General features: G+C 41.1%; 1 protein-coding gene across 4 annotated transcripts in view; it reads right to left on the bottom strand.

Moving 5' to 3' along the window:
* SEMA5B (semaphorin 5B) overlaps positions 1 to 21,910 on the bottom strand; it is a 273,579-nt gene that overhangs the window by 60,589 nt on the left and 191,080 nt on the right. For all 4 annotated transcript variants that reach the window (XM_071746657.1, XM_071746656.1, XM_071746654.1 and 1 more), the window contains exons 6-10: positions 20,869 to 20,931; positions 11,319 to 11,417; positions 10,428 to 10,641; positions 7,603 to 7,888; positions 3,106 to 3,241 (exon numbers count right to left, since the gene is read on the bottom strand). In XM_071746657.1, the coding sequence (XP_071602758.1) occupies positions 3,106 to 3,241; positions 7,603 to 7,888; positions 10,428 to 10,641; positions 11,319 to 11,417; positions 20,869 to 20,931 (798 nt within the window). The remainder of the gene's footprint in view (positions 1 to 3,105; positions 3,242 to 7,602; positions 7,889 to 10,427; positions 10,642 to 11,318; positions 11,418 to 20,868; positions 20,932 to 21,910) is intronic.

The following is a 21,910-nucleotide window of genomic DNA, read 5'->3' as shown; positions in this document are numbered from 1 at the left end:
GAAGGAAAAGAAAGTATTAAAGCTAGAGGTAGAAAGATGGAAAGCTAGCAGTGGAAAGAAAGTTCTTGTGGCAATCCTTGAAGCATTTCAAATCCCCTGGCACCTCACTCTATACAATGGACAAAACCTTGAGGTTAAAAGAACTCAAAAACTGCTTGGCTTTGCATAGAAGAATCCAGCTCAACAGACTGCTGTTCTCTGATGTGCTCCCTTCTGAACAAACCCCTCCAGCTTCATCTGATCAAGGCACTGTTAGCTACTAGCTCCCTGGTCCACAAACACAGCTCATAGTGAATGGCAGATCAGCCCTTGTGCATCCATCCTCCAGCACAAAGGGGTGGCACTGAAATAGGACTCAATGCCCTTGTCCACAACCAGAAGGAAAGAACAAAGCTCATCCTTTGTTTTTTAAACACCAGCATAAGTCCTACCATGTGGATAATGCATTTTAAGGCCCGAGTTTCTTTTTCACACAAGTCTCTAGAATTTAGCATTTTCAAAAGCCAATGCAAGATTACACTCTCCATGAAGTGTTGGTAGCTAGGGCTAGATCATCACCCTTTCCCAAGATGCCATCCATTGTGGGCAGAAGCTTTTTTACTCCAAATGACAGCTGGATGAGTAGTTATTTATCCCACCCAAGACCATGGGATTCAGTGGTGCAACTAGAAATCTTTCCAACTCACATATTCATTCATGGACAAATGCTCACATCTGAATTATTTCATGAATAAAAAACAAATTTAATCTTCTTCATGGTTGGGCTTCATTTCTCTTCTTGGAAAAGAAATTAGTATCCTGCAAATCAGGAACTCCAGCTACGGTGTAGAAATTTTCCATGTGCATACTTTCAATATGGATCAAAGCAACACTTTACATTGTGGCTGCCTTTGTGAGGTGCACCATGCAGAGCTTGTCTTACAACGTGCTAAACTGAATTGACAGGAATTTAGCTCAATTTTACACGATAAAAATGGTTCTTGACAGTTGGTCTACTTAGCCCTACAATATTTTAGAGCTTGTGTGAACTCGGTGATACTAATTTCCACCACTTATGAACATGGACACTTTCATATCATCTTAAACTTCTTCCCCAGTAGCCAGATTAAGGAAGCATCAGTGGGCTTTTTATGTGTCTTCAGGTGGGTTTTAATGTGTGGGTTTTTTAGATATTTCTCTTCTGCTGTCTCCTGTGCTTCTTCTGATTTAACTACTGTCTTGCTTTTGATGCTTTCCCACCTGCTCACTTTCTTTTCTAGACCATCACTGAAGGAGGAGTCCCAGTGGCAGGAATGTCATTGTAGGCTTTGTTTTCTGTTCTCATCAACTCATAGATAATCCTTTTGGTCTATTGGCAGCCTCTGTGCTGACACAGCATCCCCCTGGTTTGGTTTTATTTTGTTCTGTTCTAATTTCCTGATTATCTGCACAGCCCTGATCCTCTATATCCTTCAATATTTCTCCTTCCTCTCTACAAGAAAAAAAAAACTTCTGGCATACTTCCCTCATCTTCCATTGTGAACATTGAGGAAAGAAATTAATTTAACTTTTTTGCAATATCTGCCTCTTCTGTCACTAAATTACCCTTGTCATCTCCTAAAGGCCTCTTCAGTGACCTCTTGTTCCTCCTCTACTTGAAAAACATCTTAATCTCTTCTTGCAATCTTCCTTTTGTCTGCTGCATACCTCCTTTCCCTTTTTTCCTTTCCTTACTTTTCCTATGACCCTTTTCTTTCATCTTGCTGCTGCAACCTTTGTACTTCACATTTTATTTCATACTTTTCAATACATGGAAATGCTTTCTAAAGTCTTTTTCTATTCCTCCTGTCCTCCTGGGTTAGCCCAGCAAGGGACAAAAAAATCCTTGATTCTCAGCTACGCTTAATATTCCCTTTAAACTTAAAAAAAAAAAAAAAAAAAAAAAAAAAAGAGAAGAGCCAGTCTGTGTTTGTGTGGCTGGGCCTTCAGCAAAGCTTCAGTGTTGGCTTTGAGTGCTGAGGGAGTGATGGAAAGTCCAGTCCTCTCCCACCTTGTGCAGGGTACAGGCAGAAGCCCTCACTGAGGTACCATGAGGGAATTCAGGGGGAGAAATCAGGTTCCTAAGCAGGAACCCAAGCACATCTCTGCCTCCAGCATGGACCTGCCTCCCATCTGCTCTTGCTGTGATTTCAGGCGACTGCAGAGCCCTTTTTGGAAGGTCCCTGACATCATCAGCTTGAAGGCAGATGGCATTTTCACACAGCCTCAGTGCCTTTGCACTAACGAAGGAGAGACAGATTGACACAATTGGGCTGAAAGGATTCACCCCAGAGAAGCAAAGACAGGAAGACAAGTCCACAAGTCCACCCTCCCTAGAATTCCCCAGGTGGGAAGGGACTGAGCTGAAAAATGGGCTCATGCTTCAGAAGACTCAGGTTTGCTGGGGATGTCACAAACATACTCTGCACTGCCCTGACTTAATCCAGGCATAAAGTAACTGAAGTTATTCCTTAATTTTGAAATTGGCCTTAATTTATAATCCTGTAAAATTTCTCTTTCATTAAAAAAAAAAAGATTTTTAAAGACCATTCTCATGTGTCCTCTTCTACCCATTGCTGCTTTATGTGTCCATAACTTCTGGCTGAGCTACTGTGCCTCAGAAGGATATCCCTCTTACACTGAAACACTAATAGCCTTAGGGACCCTATCAAGTGAAGGAATATTCATCCTTACACAGTCCCAATGGTAAACTACTTCTCTTGTTTAAAAATATAGATTGTATCCTTTCTGGCTTGACTTTGTCAGCCTTACAGTGGGGACATGTCCCCTTCTGAGGATCACATTCTCGGAGTTCACTTATCAGTGATGAGCATAACAGAGATTTAAATTATTTATTATTATCAAAAATCTGAACACTCTTATTATCAGTAAAACCATTCAGTTTTTGCCATGAATCCCGTGGTCTCAATAACATGTGCCAAGGAGTGCCACAGACAAAACCACATAAATGTGGACAATTTAACTGCACCATGGGTCTACCTGGAAAAATGATACCCACACAAATCATCACATCAGAGTGACAGAATGTAAAAGGAAGTGGAGGAAACTGGAAAGCATCAGCAGTACCTGGAAATTAGGGATGGGGTTTAATGTTGGCAGCCAGGCTGATCTTGGGTTTTCTTGGTAACGGAAAGGACCATTAAATGCCTGAGTAATGGCACTCAGATTGAAGGCACACACTGCTGAGGCAGCTATGCTGTTTCTGGAAAAGGGGAGAAAAAATCAATTTAATCATTAGAACATTGACATTTTCATCATAAGAGACATCAGGCTCTACTCAAATAAAATACATGTAAATTGCTAGGTAGATGTACAGTGATATAAATGTCACCGGGAGTAAAAATTTTAAAATTTTAAAAATGTAAAATGCAGATGGTTTGCACAACATTTTTGAGAATGAATTTTAAGATTGGTTTTAAAATGTCTGTGATGTAATGGCCACGGAAGTAGTTCTGACAAGAAAGGTGAATACAGTTTAATTTGCATGGATTATTTGTGTCTGGCTTTATTTATTTTTTTAACAACACATCCATCTTTATTGATTACAAACAACCTAATTTTTAATGTCTTGGTGCTTCTCAAGGTGAAATTCTGTTTCTACAGGCTCTTAAAATCTTTAGCTATAAAGTATATTCCCCAGAATTTGTAAACATGTAGATTTAAAGTGCACACATGTATGCACAGGCATGCAGGGAAAGGGAGAGGCAGTGCAAGCCAGGCTGGTTGTTACAGCAGCTCAGCATGCAAAAAGGTTTTGATAATACGTGGAAGCCTCTGTTTTCAATGATCACAGTTCAGTTCTTTGTGTTCCCAGCTGGGAATAGCATCTGTCTCAGGCAGACTGTTCACCAGGCACGTAGCAGCCAGGGGAGGCACAGCTTGGGAAATGCCACTCTAAGAGGGACTCTTTGGAATGGAATTTGTTTTAGGGGTGCTCCACTGTGCAATCAGACTTGCACAGAGATCAATCAGCCTTTGCTGTCCCATTTCAGTCACAGAGAACCCATTTCTGCAAGGTTTTGAGCAGGCTCAGCTCCTTTTGCCTCAAGAGGGTTGGGAGGTGTTTCCCAGATGGTGATGGTGCCTCAGTGAAGCCAACACAAAGAGTTTGCTAACTGCTAACTGGAAATTCAAACCTGCTCCCAGCTCTACCTTTCCCCCTATGTGGTTTGGTTGGTTGGTTTTTGGTGGTTTTGTTTGCTTGGTTTTTGTTTGTTGGGTTTGGTTTTTTGCTTGTTTTTGGTTTTGTTTGGGGTTTTTGTTTTGTTTTTTGTTTATTTAAAATTTTATTTTATTTTATTGAAGGAAAACAACAATGTTTAGAGAAAAAGACATCAGAATAAAACTAAAAATAGGGGTAGCACAAGAGACTGTCTTATCCCAGAGCCTCTTAAATAACCCTAGCCCCACTGTATGTATCTTTCTGCTAATTAAAGTTTTCTGAATTCTCTGAAAAGAACACATTTTTTAAATTAAATCAATAATTACTCTCTCACACACACAAAAAGATAGAAAGCAGAAGAGCAGATTTTTTCACATTATATTTCTTCCAAGCAATACAAGACCAGGAAGAACTTGTTCTGCCTTCCTATTGTCCACTCCTGCCCCTGCCCCTTCCATCCCCGGAGTGATGGAGTAGCTCACTCTGAACATGTCAAAGCACTGCTGGGCAAACCTTTCCCCACTTTTGTCTGAGCATGGCTGAGGCAGTGCAGCAGCTCCTAACACAAAGCTAATGATGGATGACAAGTAAAAGCCTTGAGGCCCACATGGGAAAAAAAAGAGAATGAGAAAGAAAATGAAAAAGGAAAAGAAAGAATAAAAACCCGCTAGTCTAACAAAAACACCTTTTTTTTTTTTTTTTTTTTTTTAAGGATATCTTAAAAAAAGACTTCTTGGTTTAGCTGTTTCCCTTTGGTAGAGAGGAGAAGGAAAAGAGGTTTCCCACTAAATCTGTGGCCTATTTTCCTTTCCATCTGTGGCCTGGCATGTTTCCCATCCCTTTCTATGAAGTCTGACCCCAGTCTCAAGCCAGTGACATCAACTTGTGCAGCTGGCCCCATGCTGGCCTGGTGTGAAGTGCAACCTCCTTTATTCCCATCTCCTGCTTCCTGTGATTAACCAGGTGGTTTAGTGAATGGGCTAAGCTCAAGGAGGTTTTAACATTGTCTCCATTACCTCCCATCATAATTAAAAATTCTCAAATATTTCATCAGCAGCTTCCCCAAAAAGCTTTTTTTCCCACTGATTCAGCTGGGTATAACATAACATGAAACAATAAATCTAGGTATGGGTGTTATCAAAACCTCTTACACCACTTCATTATAAGATGTCCCAAACTGCATTAAACATGAGCCTTCCAAAATATAAATACCTTTAAACAACAAAACCAAAAAAAAGTCATAGTTTTGTGGTACATTGGTATCCTATTATAAAGAAACAGAGACTGGAGCATACATCAACCCTCTTTGGTATGCAGAGCTCATGCAGCATGATATAAGTCTCAGTGGAAGTTAAAAGAATAATTACCATTATTTCTCTAGTCGGGTGACAAATTGGAACATTTTCTCTTTGAACTCTCAAACAAACATCTTGTTGTAGACCCAAAACACTACTTGATCTAACTTCAACTATTATTAATAACTCATTTCTTCAGTTACACAAATATTACACATTATATTGTCCTCTGTGTCTTCAGAGCCAGAGAGAATGCACCCCTGTAAGGTATGCAGACTGACTTAAGTGTAACCCAGAGGAGATGGGTAACACTCACCATGACTCAGGTTAAAGCTGGGAGACAGAAACAGCAGACAAGAACTCTTCCAACCACAGGTAGCCTATGCCTCCCCCTGATATCCCCAAAACTATACAAATCTGATAAATACAATACAGTTATTAGTAATTTTCCCATTTCCAGCTTTTGTTCTTGGCTGGATGAATGGAAAAAATGGATAGATAAAACATTACTGCTATCTGCATGGACATTCTCTTCCACTGTAAAAAAAAAAAAAAAAAAAGAGAGAGAGAGAGAGAGAGAAAGGGATAAAAAAGTGCCATCTCAAATGCTGAAAGAAGTAGCCAGTTTTCCTTCTGATGTTCAGGAAGTTTGGCTAACATCCTTCAAATATTTTTAGAGAATGACTCATGCTCCTTTCAATCCCTTGATAGATTTTACCCAAAGCTCACAGTCAAGGTACAGTGCTCAATCAGGCTTATTTTTTCTAGTTGACTTTCCACTGGCTCACTTTTGGCTGACGTTGGCAATGGTAGCAAGAAACAAAACATGGAAGATGGATTGAGGGTAAACAAACACTTTCCTCCTTGGCATTTACAGGAATAAAATTCAGGTTCTGTTGACTCTTACAGGGAAACTCACAGTAGTGTTTAGCTCAAGAAGATGGGGCTGAAGCTTGTGTGTGACTTCAAGAACTGTCACACTAACAAGTGACACATCAAGGAAGGTCTGTACTTCATTGGGGCTGAAGTTTGCTGTGGGATTCCTGGGACCAGACCCTTATTCATATTGAGCAGTACTCCACTGCACACAAAAACCCCAAAGAAGGTGGCTACTCAGAACAGGCAAGGTACTTGGAGTGTTTGTCATGTGGAGTAACTAACTGAAGATTTTTACTCCCTAGTTTACACATCAGGATAACACCTCCCCAGAGAACATGTATTATTGAAACTTAATACCATGTGGACTAGTTAGAGCTTGAAACTCATCACCCTAGCCTTGGGCTTCAGAGAAGAAGTTATTTGAGTTCTCCTGGCTTAAAAATATACACTGTGAGATTTTTAATATATTTTTTAATTAACTCCTTTTCTCCTTTCTGCTTCCAGAGCTACACTAAATCATTCCAATTACAAGTTTTTTTCAATATCAAGCCAAGAAGAGGTGATTATGAAGCTCCAGAAATCATGCCTTCCCCTTGGAACTGCTTTTGCTTTGTGGGTCTGAAGCAGTCTCTAGTGGAGGTCCAGTCCCCCTTGGGACTGTCAGATGCTGTGTAGTCTGTATGACCTTGTTTCTATGAAGTATTGTTCAACAGCAATTGATGTAAATTTCAGCTTAGGCTGTTGTGATCCCATCTGCCTCATCCTCCTCCTTCCAGTCCTTCTCTCCAAAACATATGTACAGGTCCCTGTCATGGGCTCACCCAGTGTTCAGAGGATTATGTCAGATTGTCAAGGCAAAATCAGTAATATTTTTCTGGCTGAAAATCAATATTTTTCTATTGGGTCATTTTAGGCCAGCTCTCTGAACTACACAAGTAGCCTTGCCACTACAAAACGAAGTCTGTGACAACCTAGGCTTGTATCAAATTAAGTTACCTTCAAGCAGCATAGACAGCTTTTATGGGTGCCAGGAATCTATGAACCCTGGATTAAAAACATTGTCCTAATGGCTATGTTGCCATGATGGAAAACCCAGATCTACCTATTCCTTCATGTTAACCTCAGGATCTTCCAAAAATTAATCCTCAGACATTCTAAGAAACCAGGATATTGTCAATCTCAGACTGCTGGGGATAGAAAAAGGTCAGTAAAATCAGTGCAACTTACACATTAGTAGTGAAGACACCATAGATCAGATCTTGCTCAGGAAGGTAGAAGGTGCTTTGCAATTCATTGTAGTAGAAAGGGATTTCTCCAGCACGGGAGCAGTTCAGCCTGGCCTTCATAAAAGTTGTCCATGTGTCCTCCAGCAAAAATCTCCCTCCAATATCATTTTTGCAAACTCTTGCCACACGAGAATACACTGTTTTCCCACAGTCATGTTCTACTGCATTCTCACGGAAGAAGAAATAGGTGAACAAACCGATGTCATAGGCAGCAATAAAATTAGGCTCTGAAAAACAAACATTTGAAGAGATTTACACAGGTCAGAAATCAAGCTGTGCTTACTGGCTTGCTCAAGGCATTGTGCCACCAGGTCCCTTCATGCAGGCTGTCAAAGCTGGGACCACAGGGAGTTTGGAATCAGCAGAGGACATAAAAACAGTAGATGGGAATAATGACATATGGGGATACAGATCTAGTTCTATTTTTCAGATCTTGGAGAGACCCCACTTGGAGTTTTCCCACTTTATTGGTAAAGCTGCTCCTAATTACAGGGAAAGAAGAGCTCAACACTATGCATATGCATATGCATGACTATTCTCTGTACCTATACTCATTTTACAAGATAAAGCCTTCCCATTGGGTTCCTTCACCTAATTACTTCTGAAGTGTACCTTATGATGTGTTAAATATGCTGTGTGCATCCACCCGATTCCCCAGACTGCTGCACTGAAACATTCAATCTACTCTCCCTGTGCAATCACATCTGGCTTTTATCACAAAGCCTTTCCAGTTTCTAGGCACAAAATATTATCATATGTCTGTAAAACAAAAATCATGCCACAGGCTGACAACGCTGAAGCAAGTTCTCCTTAATTCCTTTTTTTCCTAAAATTATTATTATTTTCACAGGAAATTAAAAGAACCTAGAAACAGTTTTGTAGTAAATATTTTAATTGGGTATTTAACAAAGCTTTAAAGTGTAAGGTCTTTTATCCCAACAGTTTCTTTGGCAAAGGGAAAAAAAATGACCAATGAATATTTTTTTGTTTTAAAAAAACCTTGTTGGTTTTATAAGGTGCTTTTAAAATGTTCATTTCTGAGTAATGCTCAAGGAAGAAGGAAAATGGAAACTCCAGAATTCCTTTAACGTTGCAGCCCAGGAGTGAAAGGAAAACAGAGCCATGGCAGAGGGAGAGGAAAGCAGGCTGCTGCTGCTGCTGCAAGGCAGGTTTGGGAGGCAGACAATGGTACAGAGGAGAGGGCACTGCCAAACATCTCCCATCAGACTTTCTCCTTCATACAGTGAACCTTAAAGGGATTGTTGTGATCACCATTCTGCTGACCTGTCTAACACAAGCCACAGAATTTCACTCTGTAATTCCACCACTGGATCCTGTAACAGGTGAATTAGACCACATCTTTCAAAGGAGATCTGATCTTGCTGGACAGTGTCATGTGGCTTGACATCCCTTACTTTCCTCAGTGACTCTTTCAAATGACTGAAGGCTGCCCCAGCTGCAACCTTTACTTATTTTTCCATTTGACATTATCTGGTTTCAGCTTCCAGTCATGGGCTCTTGTCATGGCTTGTCTGTTAGATTAAAGAACTTTATCCTGCCAGAAATCTTCTCTTGATGTAAGTACTTCCATATCATGAACAAAACACCTTTTATCTCCTTTTCAGAAAGATAAATAAATTGAGCTTAAGTCTCTCACTGTGAGGCAGGCTTTCCAAGCTTCAAATCACTCCATGGCTCTTCTCTAAATCATCTTCAAGTTTCATGTTTCTTGTTGAAAAGTGGCCAGAACAGGATGAAAGTACTTCAACGTCACAATTGCTGTGTAAAATCCAAGTCACAGTTTTTCCAGTCACAGCCTAGAGACTCAGTTTCTGTTTGTCTTTCCTTAAACTCCCCTCTTCCAGTGTGATTTCCTCCTGAATCCTTCATTCATGTGCAGACAAGAGGCACATGAGCCCATAGGGGTTATGCTGCTTCTTGGTTCTCATTCAGTCTTGACTGATGATATCTTTTTCCTAAAACTCCAGGTCACCATACTGACTTGAATATGCCTCAAGAAAACACATTAAGCTCCAGAGCCTGCATAGTCCCATTGCTCCAGTCCTGATGGAATGGTCTGAAATCCAATGGAAAGATTCTGAGAGATTTGATGGAAAGATTAGGAATATCTTGTCAACTTACCTGGATCAAAGGAGAGAGGGAGAATGTTGGGGTCTATATCTCTACAGTTGCCACAGACAAGATGTGTTTTGCCCAAGTCAGAAAGTGTGGGCTCAGTGCAGGAATTATGGAATGAAATTCTATAGCATGCTTGATGCAGGGTATTATCACATTGGGGCAACAGCTGCTTGTAATAGCTGTAAATCCACAACAGCATGGGTTTACATGGAACATAACTCACTATGAAATTTCTCATTTCTGGACTGAACTTGAACTGAAAGCAACCATCTTCAGCTGAGTCAGTGGAAGGAGAGTGTGCAGAACTGGGTCAACAATATGATGCTTTAAGTTTGTTTTGATCTTCAAATGTCTGAGCAGTTTTCTTGATAAAAGGATGAATTTGGTCATCTTACAAGACAGAGACATATATATATGTTAAGCAGTCTGTGAGACCCAATTCCTATATTCTAAATCAACCTTCTCTGAAATATTTCCAAGCTATTTTTAAACATCTTCTAAGCTGCACTTATTGCACCGGAAGCCCTTCCCCACTGTAACTCTGGATCCCAATATGAAAAGAGAGGAAAAGATTTACAAGCCTGCCAAGTTGACTTTAATACACCTCTTGCTCAGATCTGACTTTACCATTGAGCCATTTGGAGTTGTATTGTGCAGTCCTAAGTGGGGGAACATTTCCAAGGCTGCGGTAAATAGCAGGATCCCGTCCAGAGAAATCAATTACAGTTGCAGCATAGAGTTCTCCTCGTGATGTAATCACAGCTGTCGAGTTGTGCCGGGGGTCGTACGGGCACCGAGCCACTCCATTAATTCTGTCAATGATTTTGCTAAGATTTCCTACCTGTGTTTAAATGGAGAGAGGAGAGAATTTAAAGAGCATCTGGCTTTCTTACTGGTATAGAGAATTCAGTTTGACCGTGACTACCTCCAGGCAAAACCTTGATTTAAAAAAAAACCAGGCAGCTATAAGAAAGTAATGCCAGGGACAACTGCAAATTCATCTTTACATCCATCATTTGCCAACACAAGAAGCTGTGGCTGAGCCTCACTGATCCTTCTGCTTTGAACGAAGGGTAATTTCCCTGTCTATAAAGGCTGCAGGCCCCAACCCATTTGGTGTAATCAGGTTTCTAATCTTCCACAGACACCTCCTGAACGTGCACCGGCATTAAAAAATACAAAAATAAACATTGCTCTGGACTTGCTTCTGCCTCCCTTGAATCCAAAGGGTGTTTTAGGGAAACCTTTAAGTATGCAGCTCAGGAGGTGCTCACAGCTAAGCCTGTCTATATTCCCTGTTTTCAGCAGCCTCCTCAAGGTTTGTGTGAGCAGCACTTTGCCCAGATCCAGATGACCCATTACACAAGTTTTCTGGTTCCCACCTCACTATCCCAAAGCAGCCCAAAGAACAAACCCCAAACTATGTCAGATAAACTACATTCTCCACTGCCAAATGACTGGCCTTCCCCAAATCACATATCCAGCCCTTCCCATCACTGCAAAAGAGGCAAAACAGACCTGTCGACTGGAACACACTGGTGAAAAGGCATTGGTACCACAGGTGAAAACCTTCTTGCCATAAACAATGAGCACACGGACATAGTTCTGGCACTCTTCCTATAGGGATACAAGACAGAAACAAGTAAACTTTTAAAAGGAGATTGTAAGGTTATTTACTACATTAAAAAAAAATACCTGTATTGCAGCTTGAATGCACCTTTGGCTCTAACTCACACTGAGGTTTGTTGCATCAAGCAGTACACAGCTATAGGGAGCAAGTGACCTAAGTGAAAAAGCCCAATTTGTTTGTAATTTCTCTAATCGCAGTCCCTGGATAGGATGTTATTCATCAGTTTGACTCCCTGCTAGCTACACAAGTGCCTCTTTTTGTGGTCTGCCTAGACTGGAGGACGAATCCTTCTTCTTTTCATGAGGATACTTCTGACTTACTACACCCAGTAATGCTGCAGCTTGGAAAAAACTACCCAGACACAGACTCCAGTGAAGGACAGCGGGTCTGTCTGCACTATAATTCACATCAGTGCCAGCAGGAAAACAGCAGGAGCTTCTCTTTAATAGGCCAGGCTGGTCAGGAGAATCTCATGCTTGAACAGATTGTTATTTCCTGCCTCCCACAAGGACTGTGTGCTCAGGATTTTCCATAGAAGGAGTTCCTCTTCTAGGCCATGCCAGTGAGAAACAGCAAATCTCTTCTCAACTGCATCACCATTTTCTGGTACAAACAGGTAACTCCCTCCATATGCCAGTGCCCAAAGGTGTGGAGTTCCAGACATCCCACACTGGGGTAGGGGTGGCAGCAAAAGGCTGCACTTGTTTTTTTGTTTGTTTGTTTTTTTAATCCAGAAAATCTCTGCATTCTGTTGCTGGAGAGAGCCAGTCTCTTTTTGCCCACAGCCGCATGCCCAGAAACCTGTGGACTGCAGATCAGGCTACCTGAGCATCTTTGGCAAGTTAAGCTGTGTGGGAGGAAGAGGCCACATGGAGCAGGGACTTTGTAACATGACACACAGAGAACAAGAGGTGCAAGACTCGTGTGCAGCTCCCACAGACAGCCCAAGAGGCTCAAGAGATGCCTGTCCCAAGGTTCATCCAAACAGCCCTGATGAGACACATACTGGGAGCCTGGCACCAGGATGCCTGCCCTGGGCTCTGAAGCCACCTCAGAGGAAAGGACATGAGCAACAGCTAATGACTGGCACCCATGGGGCTGCAAGTGAAGAAAACCTATTATATTCTCCTGTAAACTGAAAAAGAATCTTGTTTAAAAATAACAACTTTGGCTGGGTTATCCTGGCTGCTTTGCTTTCTTCCCTCCAATAGATCATAATTTGCCACTAAGCTGAGCCTACAGCTGCAGACACCCCTTCTCCTGCTGTAAGCAGCAATTGCTCTGTGAGCTTCCCTGTCTCACAGTGCTCCACACTGTTGATCATTTCCCTGAAGACTTCATTTGCAAGATTCAGCAGTGTAAAAACACCCCCTGTCATCTGGAAAGGCAGAGGCTGCTTAGCTGGCTTACACGTTATCTCCTTTCATTTGCTGTATGGAAATCAGCTCGTTGAAGGATGATATTTAGTGAACACCAAACCCACTCCTGTTAACTACAGACAAGTGACTGCATGGGCATGACACACAGGGCTTGATTTTGAATGGAGAAGATCAAAGGGACAGAATTCCAGAGCCAGCCCAGGAGCACTTCCTCAGCCTGAGCAGAGGTTACAGAGTGCCACAGAGCCCGTGTGCTGCCGGTCTTGACTCTCAGCAGGGGTATCAGGGATCAGATACATAACGCCTGGACCTGAAAATGAAGGCTTGAATTCATAGCTGGGTCGATGCAGCACTTCTTATTTCAGCAGCAGATCAGTCATGGTGACTGTGATCAGTCTGTCAAACAGGACATTAAGGAGCACTGTCCCACCTGTTGTGTGTTGAGAATCGAGATCTCACCACCTCTTTTGAGAAAATGAAGGGCTTGTCAGCCTCCCTGCCCTCTCCATCATTGTTACATGGTGCTGTGAACCCTGTTAGCTATTACCTGCCCTGGACATGTCTGCTTTTCATGGGCAGGTTAAATAATTCCTCTTCTTGGAGAGCACAGTTATTCAAGACCACGTAATATTAGGACCACTATAAATTCAACTGGAAAGGACTAGAAATTCTTGAGGGGATGATATTAAAAAAAAAAAAAAAAAAAAAAAAAAAAAAAAGTAAAAAGTCTGGGCTTCTCTCCCAACAGAGTTTTGTTTTCAGAATATGGCTGATTTGGCTACTAACCCAGAATGAAACTCTTTACCCAATTTCCACATAATAAGCAAGTGCCCAACTGTTTCACTTCCACCTTTCTCTGCTTTATGCAGAGTCCAAGCATAGTTTCTGACCCACATCAGCCTATAGCACCTATGTTGCTGGACCCTTTCCTGCCTAGATACTTCAATATATTCCTAATGAAAACTCTGACCGGGAGAAATTTAAAATTCTAATTTGCAGAATTCCCTTTTTTGCACAGAGCTATCTTACAGATTAACACACTTGTTTTTCTACAAAAATCTTCCCAGCTGAGAACAGAACACACAAAAAAATAATTTCTCTGTGAAGTCATGTGCTGGATGGCCTTCTGGAGTCTACTGGCAGTGATGTATCTGTGGCACACTTTACTCCAAGGCACAGTAGCCCGGGTTGGTAAGGATGTTGGAAGCTGATAAAATATTCTGTTATTTTAGCTTAATTAAGCATGGTTTTCTTTGTCCCCATTCAGTCCAAAGCAGAAGTTATTAATTGAAACAGAGGAGAAACCATACTGAGCAAACATACCTGCTGCTGTCTGAACCTGCACCAGAATATTTAATCTGTGACTTCCAGCCCAAACCCCTCTGCTCTAGCAAAGAGCAAAAAAAGATAGATTGGAAACATTTGACAACTGATGCTTCTCAGGAAAGCAAGCAGCTGCTTCTAGATGCACCAAGCCCACTGATTTCATTGGCTGTTATGAATTTGCTGAGTAGGTGTTTGATGGTGGTAACAGCTCCATGATCCTGGAGGAAGAGCAATAATAGTACATACATTCCATCCATTGGTCTCAAAGCAATTTATACAGCTTAAAGACACGTTCTGGAACAGATATGCATTATTTGCTCTGTTCTCTCAGCTGGCTGAATCAAAACACACAGGTGCTAAAGGATTTGCCATGGTGGCACACAGAGTCAGAGGATATCCTGAAGGACACCAACAAAAATCTATCAGATCCCACACCTCTAGAGGGCCAGGCCCAAAGAGGAATTCTGTGCCTGTCTGGCACTTCTCATTGCAGTATCCACTATCAGCCATGTCAGTCTATGAAAACCTCCAACAAAAGCAAAGAAGAAACCAAACCACTTAAATGCTTCAACTTGCACGATTTTTCTCAAGACACTGTTGGTGAGATTTACATTAGTTCCTCTTTCTACCCTATTTTCAAATTAACTAGCAAGGAACAGCCTCCTCTCTTCCTTCTTTAAACCCGACTGGATTTGCTCTGAAAAGTCATTTAACGTGCTGCTCTCTGCAACAATTTGTAGCTGAGGCAACTGATTAATAAAATGATCTCAGAAACCCCTACAGAAAAGAGGAGCTATTTAATGTAGTTTCTTCCATGTGGCTGGAAAACTCTAGGCAAGCAGGAAGCAAAATTCAGACAGGCTTTAACATAGCCAGAAAATCTGGCAAGCTTGAACCAAACTCTGTCCAGACAAGACAATATTTGGATCCTGCTCTCACATTATAGAGCAGACACTTAAATCTGTGTATGATCAGTCTGCAACTCTCATCACCAGAAGATATTATTGGGATCAAGAGATTAAGGATTTAAATAAAGGGGAAAGACTGTCTATTGGAAAGACTGTCTATTCTAAAGACTGTTTAATGAGAACAACCCACTTATATTAGTTGGGATTATTATTAAATACATAGCAGAGCTGATAAAAAGCTGTGGCTCATCACTAGAGCATTAAGCATATCTCTGATTTTCCTACAAATTGCATGTTACCCACTTTGGGGTTTTTGCTCCTTCCTCTGAATTACCTGGTACAGGTCCCTTTCTTGAGATAAGGCCTTAAACTGAGCAGGTACCACTTTTCTCCAGCCTAATGACTCTTCTTTTCTGGAAGAGTACATGACTGCTAATGCTCAGCTCTACAGGGCACAGGGTATCACAGTCACTGAGAAATTGAACCTCACTATAACCCCACCCTCCACTTCATCTCTACAAACCCTCACAGTTCAAGCCTGTCATCATTCATTGCAATTTTTGCAACAATCACATTTAAATGTATGCTGTAATGTCCACAACTGTAAACAGGACCAGGGCTTTTTCTAGCTCATACAGATGTCAGGCTGCTTGGAAAGCACATTTCAAACCTGAGAACCAAGAGTGGAGTCCTATTACAGCCTTCATGCATATGGACAGATCAGCTCATGGAGGGGTTGAACTCCTGCTGGTTGAGGTAAAATTCAAAAAGACATTTTCAGGATGCTGTGAATGAGCCAGCTGTAGCTGTAGCTGTAGCTGTAGCTGTAGCTGTAGCTGTAGCTGTAGCTGTAGCTGTAGCTGTAGCTGTAGCTGTAGCTGTAGCTGCAGCTGCTTCAGTTGTCTCATTTGTCATCTCTGAACACTGGAGTTCTGAAATGTTATAAACCTTTAATCTCATTGTACAGATCTGTTTTTCTTTGAAAGCAAACCCATATATAAGCATTACTTTAATTGCCCTTTTACTTTGAATAAACGACTCAAGGCCTGTTTTCAGAGCTCTCCTTTTTGACTTTTTTTCAGGCTAATACTATTTCATCACAAACTAATATATTTTTATCATAGATAAAAATCAGTTACATGCTGTACAACAAAAGTATCTGTTTCAGATGTTCTGTTGTCCTCAGTGAAGTAACACAAACCCCTGGAGCACAACATGCAGTTCAGAGATCAGTCAGCAGAACTCCATGTAAACCCTTCAATGACATTTTCAAGTACAGCAAACATTTATCTGTTACAGTTCTTCCCAATTTGTTAAAAAACAATCAAGACCTAACATGTTTTTGAGTGCTGTTATTAACACACTTTAAGATATCTGTATTTATTTCTTTGGACAAACAATTCTATTAATCAGTTTAAGCCAATACCTGCCCAAGCTGTCCTTCTCCTTTGAGTGCAATAGATAGCAAAGATAATTGCTAATGACTTTTTCCAGCAAAGATTTCTTTAATTGCCTAGAAAATCAAATCTGAGGGCTGATTCTACAACAAGAGCTTAGCAGAAATAGTAGGAATGTAGCTTCAGATCTCCAGAATCAGTTACATAGGACAACAAATATCTGACCACTTCCCAGATATGTCTGTTTGCCTGGGGCTTTATATGGTGCCTGTCCTACCTGGATGCCTAATATTCATCAGGTGGCATGGAGAGTCCCAGCTCCATTAGACAAGCAGAGAGCACGTCCTCTGTTTGACATGGAGCCACGTAAAGACCTGAAACATTCAACCCCTCCTTTTGCTGCAAATCCATTTAGGTGGGCTCTGGCCTTGGGCTAGGATTTCCCTGTGTTTCCTTGTGACTGACCATGTGTGAACCAGAAGACCCCCCCGAGGTATCAGGACATCATACATAGGAAAAGGAAATTCAACTGGTGATATGGTGGGATCATCAGTAGCTGGATGGCTGTCAGGTTTGTGTCATTCTCTGGTTCTTTTTACCTCCAGAAATATTATTAGTGCATCACCTTTTTCCTGGCTACAAAAACTCTTGGGACATGAAGCATGTAAGAGCTGGATCACTGCCATTTCCCCAAACGACTCCCTTTCACATTCTGAAATGACAGTGTGCTGCTTTTGGGAAGTTAACAAATAATGCTTTGCTTAGACAAGAGAAAGACCAAAGTGCTCTTGTTTAGAAAGCCACAAGTTTCCATGCCAGGAAAAATTCTTTAGAAGTGGTGTATGTGGACCAGTATGCAGTGACAAACCAATTGCAAACTAAAAGCTGAGCAACTCCTAATGAAATGAAATACATCTCTTTGCCTTCTGGTCTATTCATCAGTCATTTTAAATACAGCCTCTGGATGATATAATTTGGAAGACAGAAATAAAGGCAGCGTAACACTGACTTTGTTCTCTGCATTGTCTCTCAATCAGAATTTTATAAATACTGCAAAAATAAGAATGATTACCAGTGGAAGCCCCCATGGATCTCCAGAGACATGACAAATAAAACATACACAACTCTTTCAGAAAACTACAAGTTTTGACTGATTAGTAAGAGAGAGACTTTTCTGAGGTGTTTTCTTTAATAACCACACAACATGTTGTAGAGAGTTAATTCTAAAATTGAGTTCAAGAACATACACATTAATGGATTAAAAGCTAATAAATTACTGGACTGAAAAGAAATCCTCCAAATGAAATAATTCATAAATTTGCCACTTTTCCAGGGTCGCAGATGGGGTGGTACTAGCCGAGTATCACCATTTTTCTTAATGAACATTTGTGGATAAGCCAAATATTACAAAAATAGTAGTTACTAGTGAGGCCAAAGATTCACTATGTATACAGCATGATATATGAGCTGGACCCAACAAACAAAATACATTTTTTTAAGGAACATTAAGGAGCAAGGAACAAAATGGCTCTATGTATAGAGTGGGAGATTACATCCCAAGATTAACAACTGTGAAAAGGATTTAGTGCTCACAGTAGCAAGGCAATTCTGCATGAACTCCTATGACAGAAGAGCTTATGAAACTGCCAGATGTCTGAATAGAGGATGGTGAGTAAGAGGTGGAAGACTGTTCTAATCACACTTAGGCATTAGAAGATTGACAAGAGGAATACAGGTGAAAAATTGGAGTGTGTAGAAAACAGACACAAAAAATATTCAAGGGCAGTAGAAAAATTACTTAGAGAAAGAGGCTTGGAGAAATCAGATTTTTACTTTATCAAAAAGCCTAAGTACCGATTTGACAAGAGCATATAAGTGCTTTTGTAAAAAAAAAAAAAAAAAAGAGTATTGGTAACTAAAAGGCTCTTTAATCTAGCAGAGAAGGGCAATATGAGACCTGGACACTCCAAACTGAAGCCAGACCTAAAGAGGAAATAAAGTGTGTGTTGTTAACAGAGAAGGAGATCTGCTATTAGAACAAGCCAGCAAGGCACACAGGCAGCCCAGCTGCTTCAGCCCTTCAGTTAAAAACTTTTTGCCTTCCTCAAAAAGGTGCAGCAGCCAAACAGAAGTTACTGAGCTCACTTTAGGAGTAAGCAGAAGAAATTTGTGGCCAGAGCTTCATAGGGTGTCAGAAGAAATGACCTAACAGTACCTTCTAAACTCAAATCTGATAATCAGATTTCTAATCACCCTTTTCTCTGGCCAACAGGTACTCAAATGTGGATTAGCCATCACACCATAATAATTGTACTTCTGTGATACCATTTTGTGGCTTTTGTTCTTGCTGGTTTTATTTTCCTTATGGTAAAGCTCAAAGAATTTTAGCAGATATTTTCCAAGCAGCAGGAAGAATCTGAATTAGATACTCAAGAGGCATAAGAATGAAGAGGGGAAATGCATTTAATAGACTGGGTGGCTTTTAAAACCTCCCCCTAAAATACATGCATTACTAAATTGTCAAGGAATTGTACCACTGTTGCCCAGCAGAATCAGAAATATTCACATTAGTACTGCCCTCACTGTATTTACAAAATCAAGGTCAGAGATGCTGGGTCACAGCTGGACTTGCACTTCATCATCTGGCTAGAGTAAACCCAGTATTTTTGGAGCTAGTGCTAAGTCACTTCTCTGCAGTGTAACAATGAATGTGCAGACTCCTCCCAGGAGGGACCAAGCCATGGACATAAAGGTTAGAGCAGATAAAGACTTGGGAGATCTGAGCTTACTTAGCTATTGCAGAATCCTTCTGCCTTTGTAGCTTCACATCTTCTTGCCAGACAGACTCTTAGTCAAAACCTCTGTTTGCCATTAATTGTATGACAAGAAGCATCCATCAATCTACTTAATTACTGCTCCTCAGAACTTCACACCCATGGACACTGAGCCCAGCAAACAGTTTCAAGCTCTGGATCACAAGCAGTATAAACTCAGCTGTTCAGAACATTACCCTCATGAAATTTTTGGCAAACACTTTGCAGTGTGAGGAGGCAGCAGCATCTGAAGATACTCAGGCCATCGATTTCTTTTGGCATGACAGTAAAAAAGATAATTGAAATAATACTAGCATTTTTTCAGTCAAATGCATGAGTTTATGAAGAGGTTGACAAATTAATTCTAGGTTATAAATTCTTCATTAACAAAGGGATACAATTTAAATCTCAGAAATCTAGTGTAAGGGAAGAGAATAATCCTTTCTTTACACATTTTAAAGCACAAAGACTGTAAATTCAAACATTCTTCACATTTTGGGTTTTGGAGGGTTTTTGATTTTGTTCAGGTTCTGTTGGTGAATACTCCTTCTAGTGTCTGGCTACATGTGGTGCTCACCTAACTCTGTCCCTTTTGCCTCCATGGTGGTTCCCTGCACAATGTTAAGTCCTCATGAAGCTCTCAGCAGATGTTCCAGGACAGCCACACTCCTGTTCTGCAGCACTACATGAAGCAAACTGATTCCTATTCAGCAAAATTCAAGCTTACTTTTTTGTGTATATACAAGTTAATACAGTAATCACATAAAGTTTATTATATAAAATGAACATGGCCAATGGAAGATCATATAATCCTGTGTATAAAGCACTGAACTGGAACTTGGCAGAATTCCAGCATTTAGGGCCAGCCAGGCAATCACACTCTGCTTGACTGTCCGTGTCTAAGCAAAGATTACACTTATCCTCCCTTATCCTTTCTCCAACTCCTTTGGCTTAGACTGAGAACTCTTTTGCAGTGTAGTATTAAGGACAGGAGGACATTCAGTTGAGGCCTGAAGATTTTTGTACAGTACCAATACCATATATGCAAAAATCAAAATATTTCCTACTTTTAGATATACGGCTTTGATTTAGCTTCTCAGAAGTGGGGCAGAAAGGACCTGTGTTGGGACCAGAATTGTCTGCAAACTCCAAACTCCAGGTATTCTACCTGAACAGACCACTGTGTGCTAGCAAATTCAATTCCCATGTTCAAGAGAATTTTACAAAAATGAATTTTAACTGTGGACAGGCACTGAAGCTCATGTGGCTGAATGCCAGTGACCCATTGCTAAGCACCAAGACCAAGCCAACCTGCCCATCCTGAGACCCTTCTGCAAGATGTTACCCCTGGCTTGCCACTACTCTCTGCTCCTTCATGTGTCACAAACTGTCCTCTCCAGCACTGAAATCACCTTTACATTTCAAGCAGAGCAAGTCTAATAACTTTGACAGAGGGTGTTGGAAATGGCTTGCTCTGTCCTGCTTATACACTTGTGGTGGTAGATAAACTGTTGCAAATTTACAAGCCCAAGCTGGAGTCAGATGCTCCCTGTGTGGATTTCATGTGATGCAAATAAATTTATCCATAGCATCATTGTACCAAAGCAAAACTTACCTCTGTTTTGCCTTTACTTTGACAGGACCTCCTGGTGTCTTCATCTGAACCCCATGCTGTTGCCTGAGAAACCAAAATGCACAAGTCACACGACAATGCCACCAACCACCATGCCTGGAGCCTCCCAAAGCAAGAGCAAGTATCTCCAGCCAATTTACACAGCCCAATTTAAAAGCAGCATTGTGATGGTAAACAGGTATCTGCTCCCACTGTGTTCACAGCACACAAATGGTAAATAGATGAAGAAGTCCAGAGGCAAAAGTAACTGGAATGTTATTAGAGGGCAGATTGTAATTTACATGCAAATACAACTTCTTATCAGCATTCAACTGGAAGGTCCCAGATACAAGCCCCACACACTGTGCCATCACCTTCTTTTCAAAGAGGACAGTGTTGGATATAAACCCACCAGCTTTCATCACCAAAGGGAAAACCTTCCCTGCAGCAAACTCCACTTGTGCTGCACAAAGCTGTTGGTCTCCTTAAAATTGCCCAAAAGCTTATCACCTTCTAAGTAATCCTGCAGAGAAGTGAGCTGGACAAAACAACTGGGAGCTGACAGGTGAAACCCAGAGAGATGGGAAGCAGGGAGAAAGGTTGGATGGTGACTTGTGATGCCAGACAAGTGGGGTTAGGTCCTGAGGTAGAGTAAAATGCATGAGGACTGAGGGCACTACTGACTGGGGGCTGAGAGCATGGGGGTTCCTGGTCAGCTCTGACTTTTTCAGAGGAAAGAGGCCCTTTCCTTTGCAAAGAAAGTCAATACCAGCAAATCTGCACTAGAGAGAACTTTTAAATTTAAAATATTCAGCAACACATCCAACCATTCAGTGCCCTCCACAGTTCTCCTCCCTTCAGCACTTTTTGGAAATAGTTCTAACAAATTCAAGCAGGTATTGTTAGCTGGAGGTGAAAATACATGTAAACATCCATACTATACATAATACATCATTCTGAGCACAAGAAAAATAGCTCTGTTACCTAGGGAAAGGCCAGGCTTGCAAAGTTCAGAAACAGATCCAAAGCTCCCCTAAAAGAGCCA

This window comes from Heliangelus exortis, chromosome 6, assembly GCF_036169615.1.
Source record: "Heliangelus exortis chromosome 6, bHelExo1.hap1, whole genome shotgun sequence".
Classification (NCBI taxonomy): domain Eukaryota; kingdom Metazoa; phylum Chordata; class Aves; order Apodiformes; family Trochilidae; genus Heliangelus; species Heliangelus exortis.
This window is presented reverse-complemented; position numbering and strand designations above follow the sequence as displayed.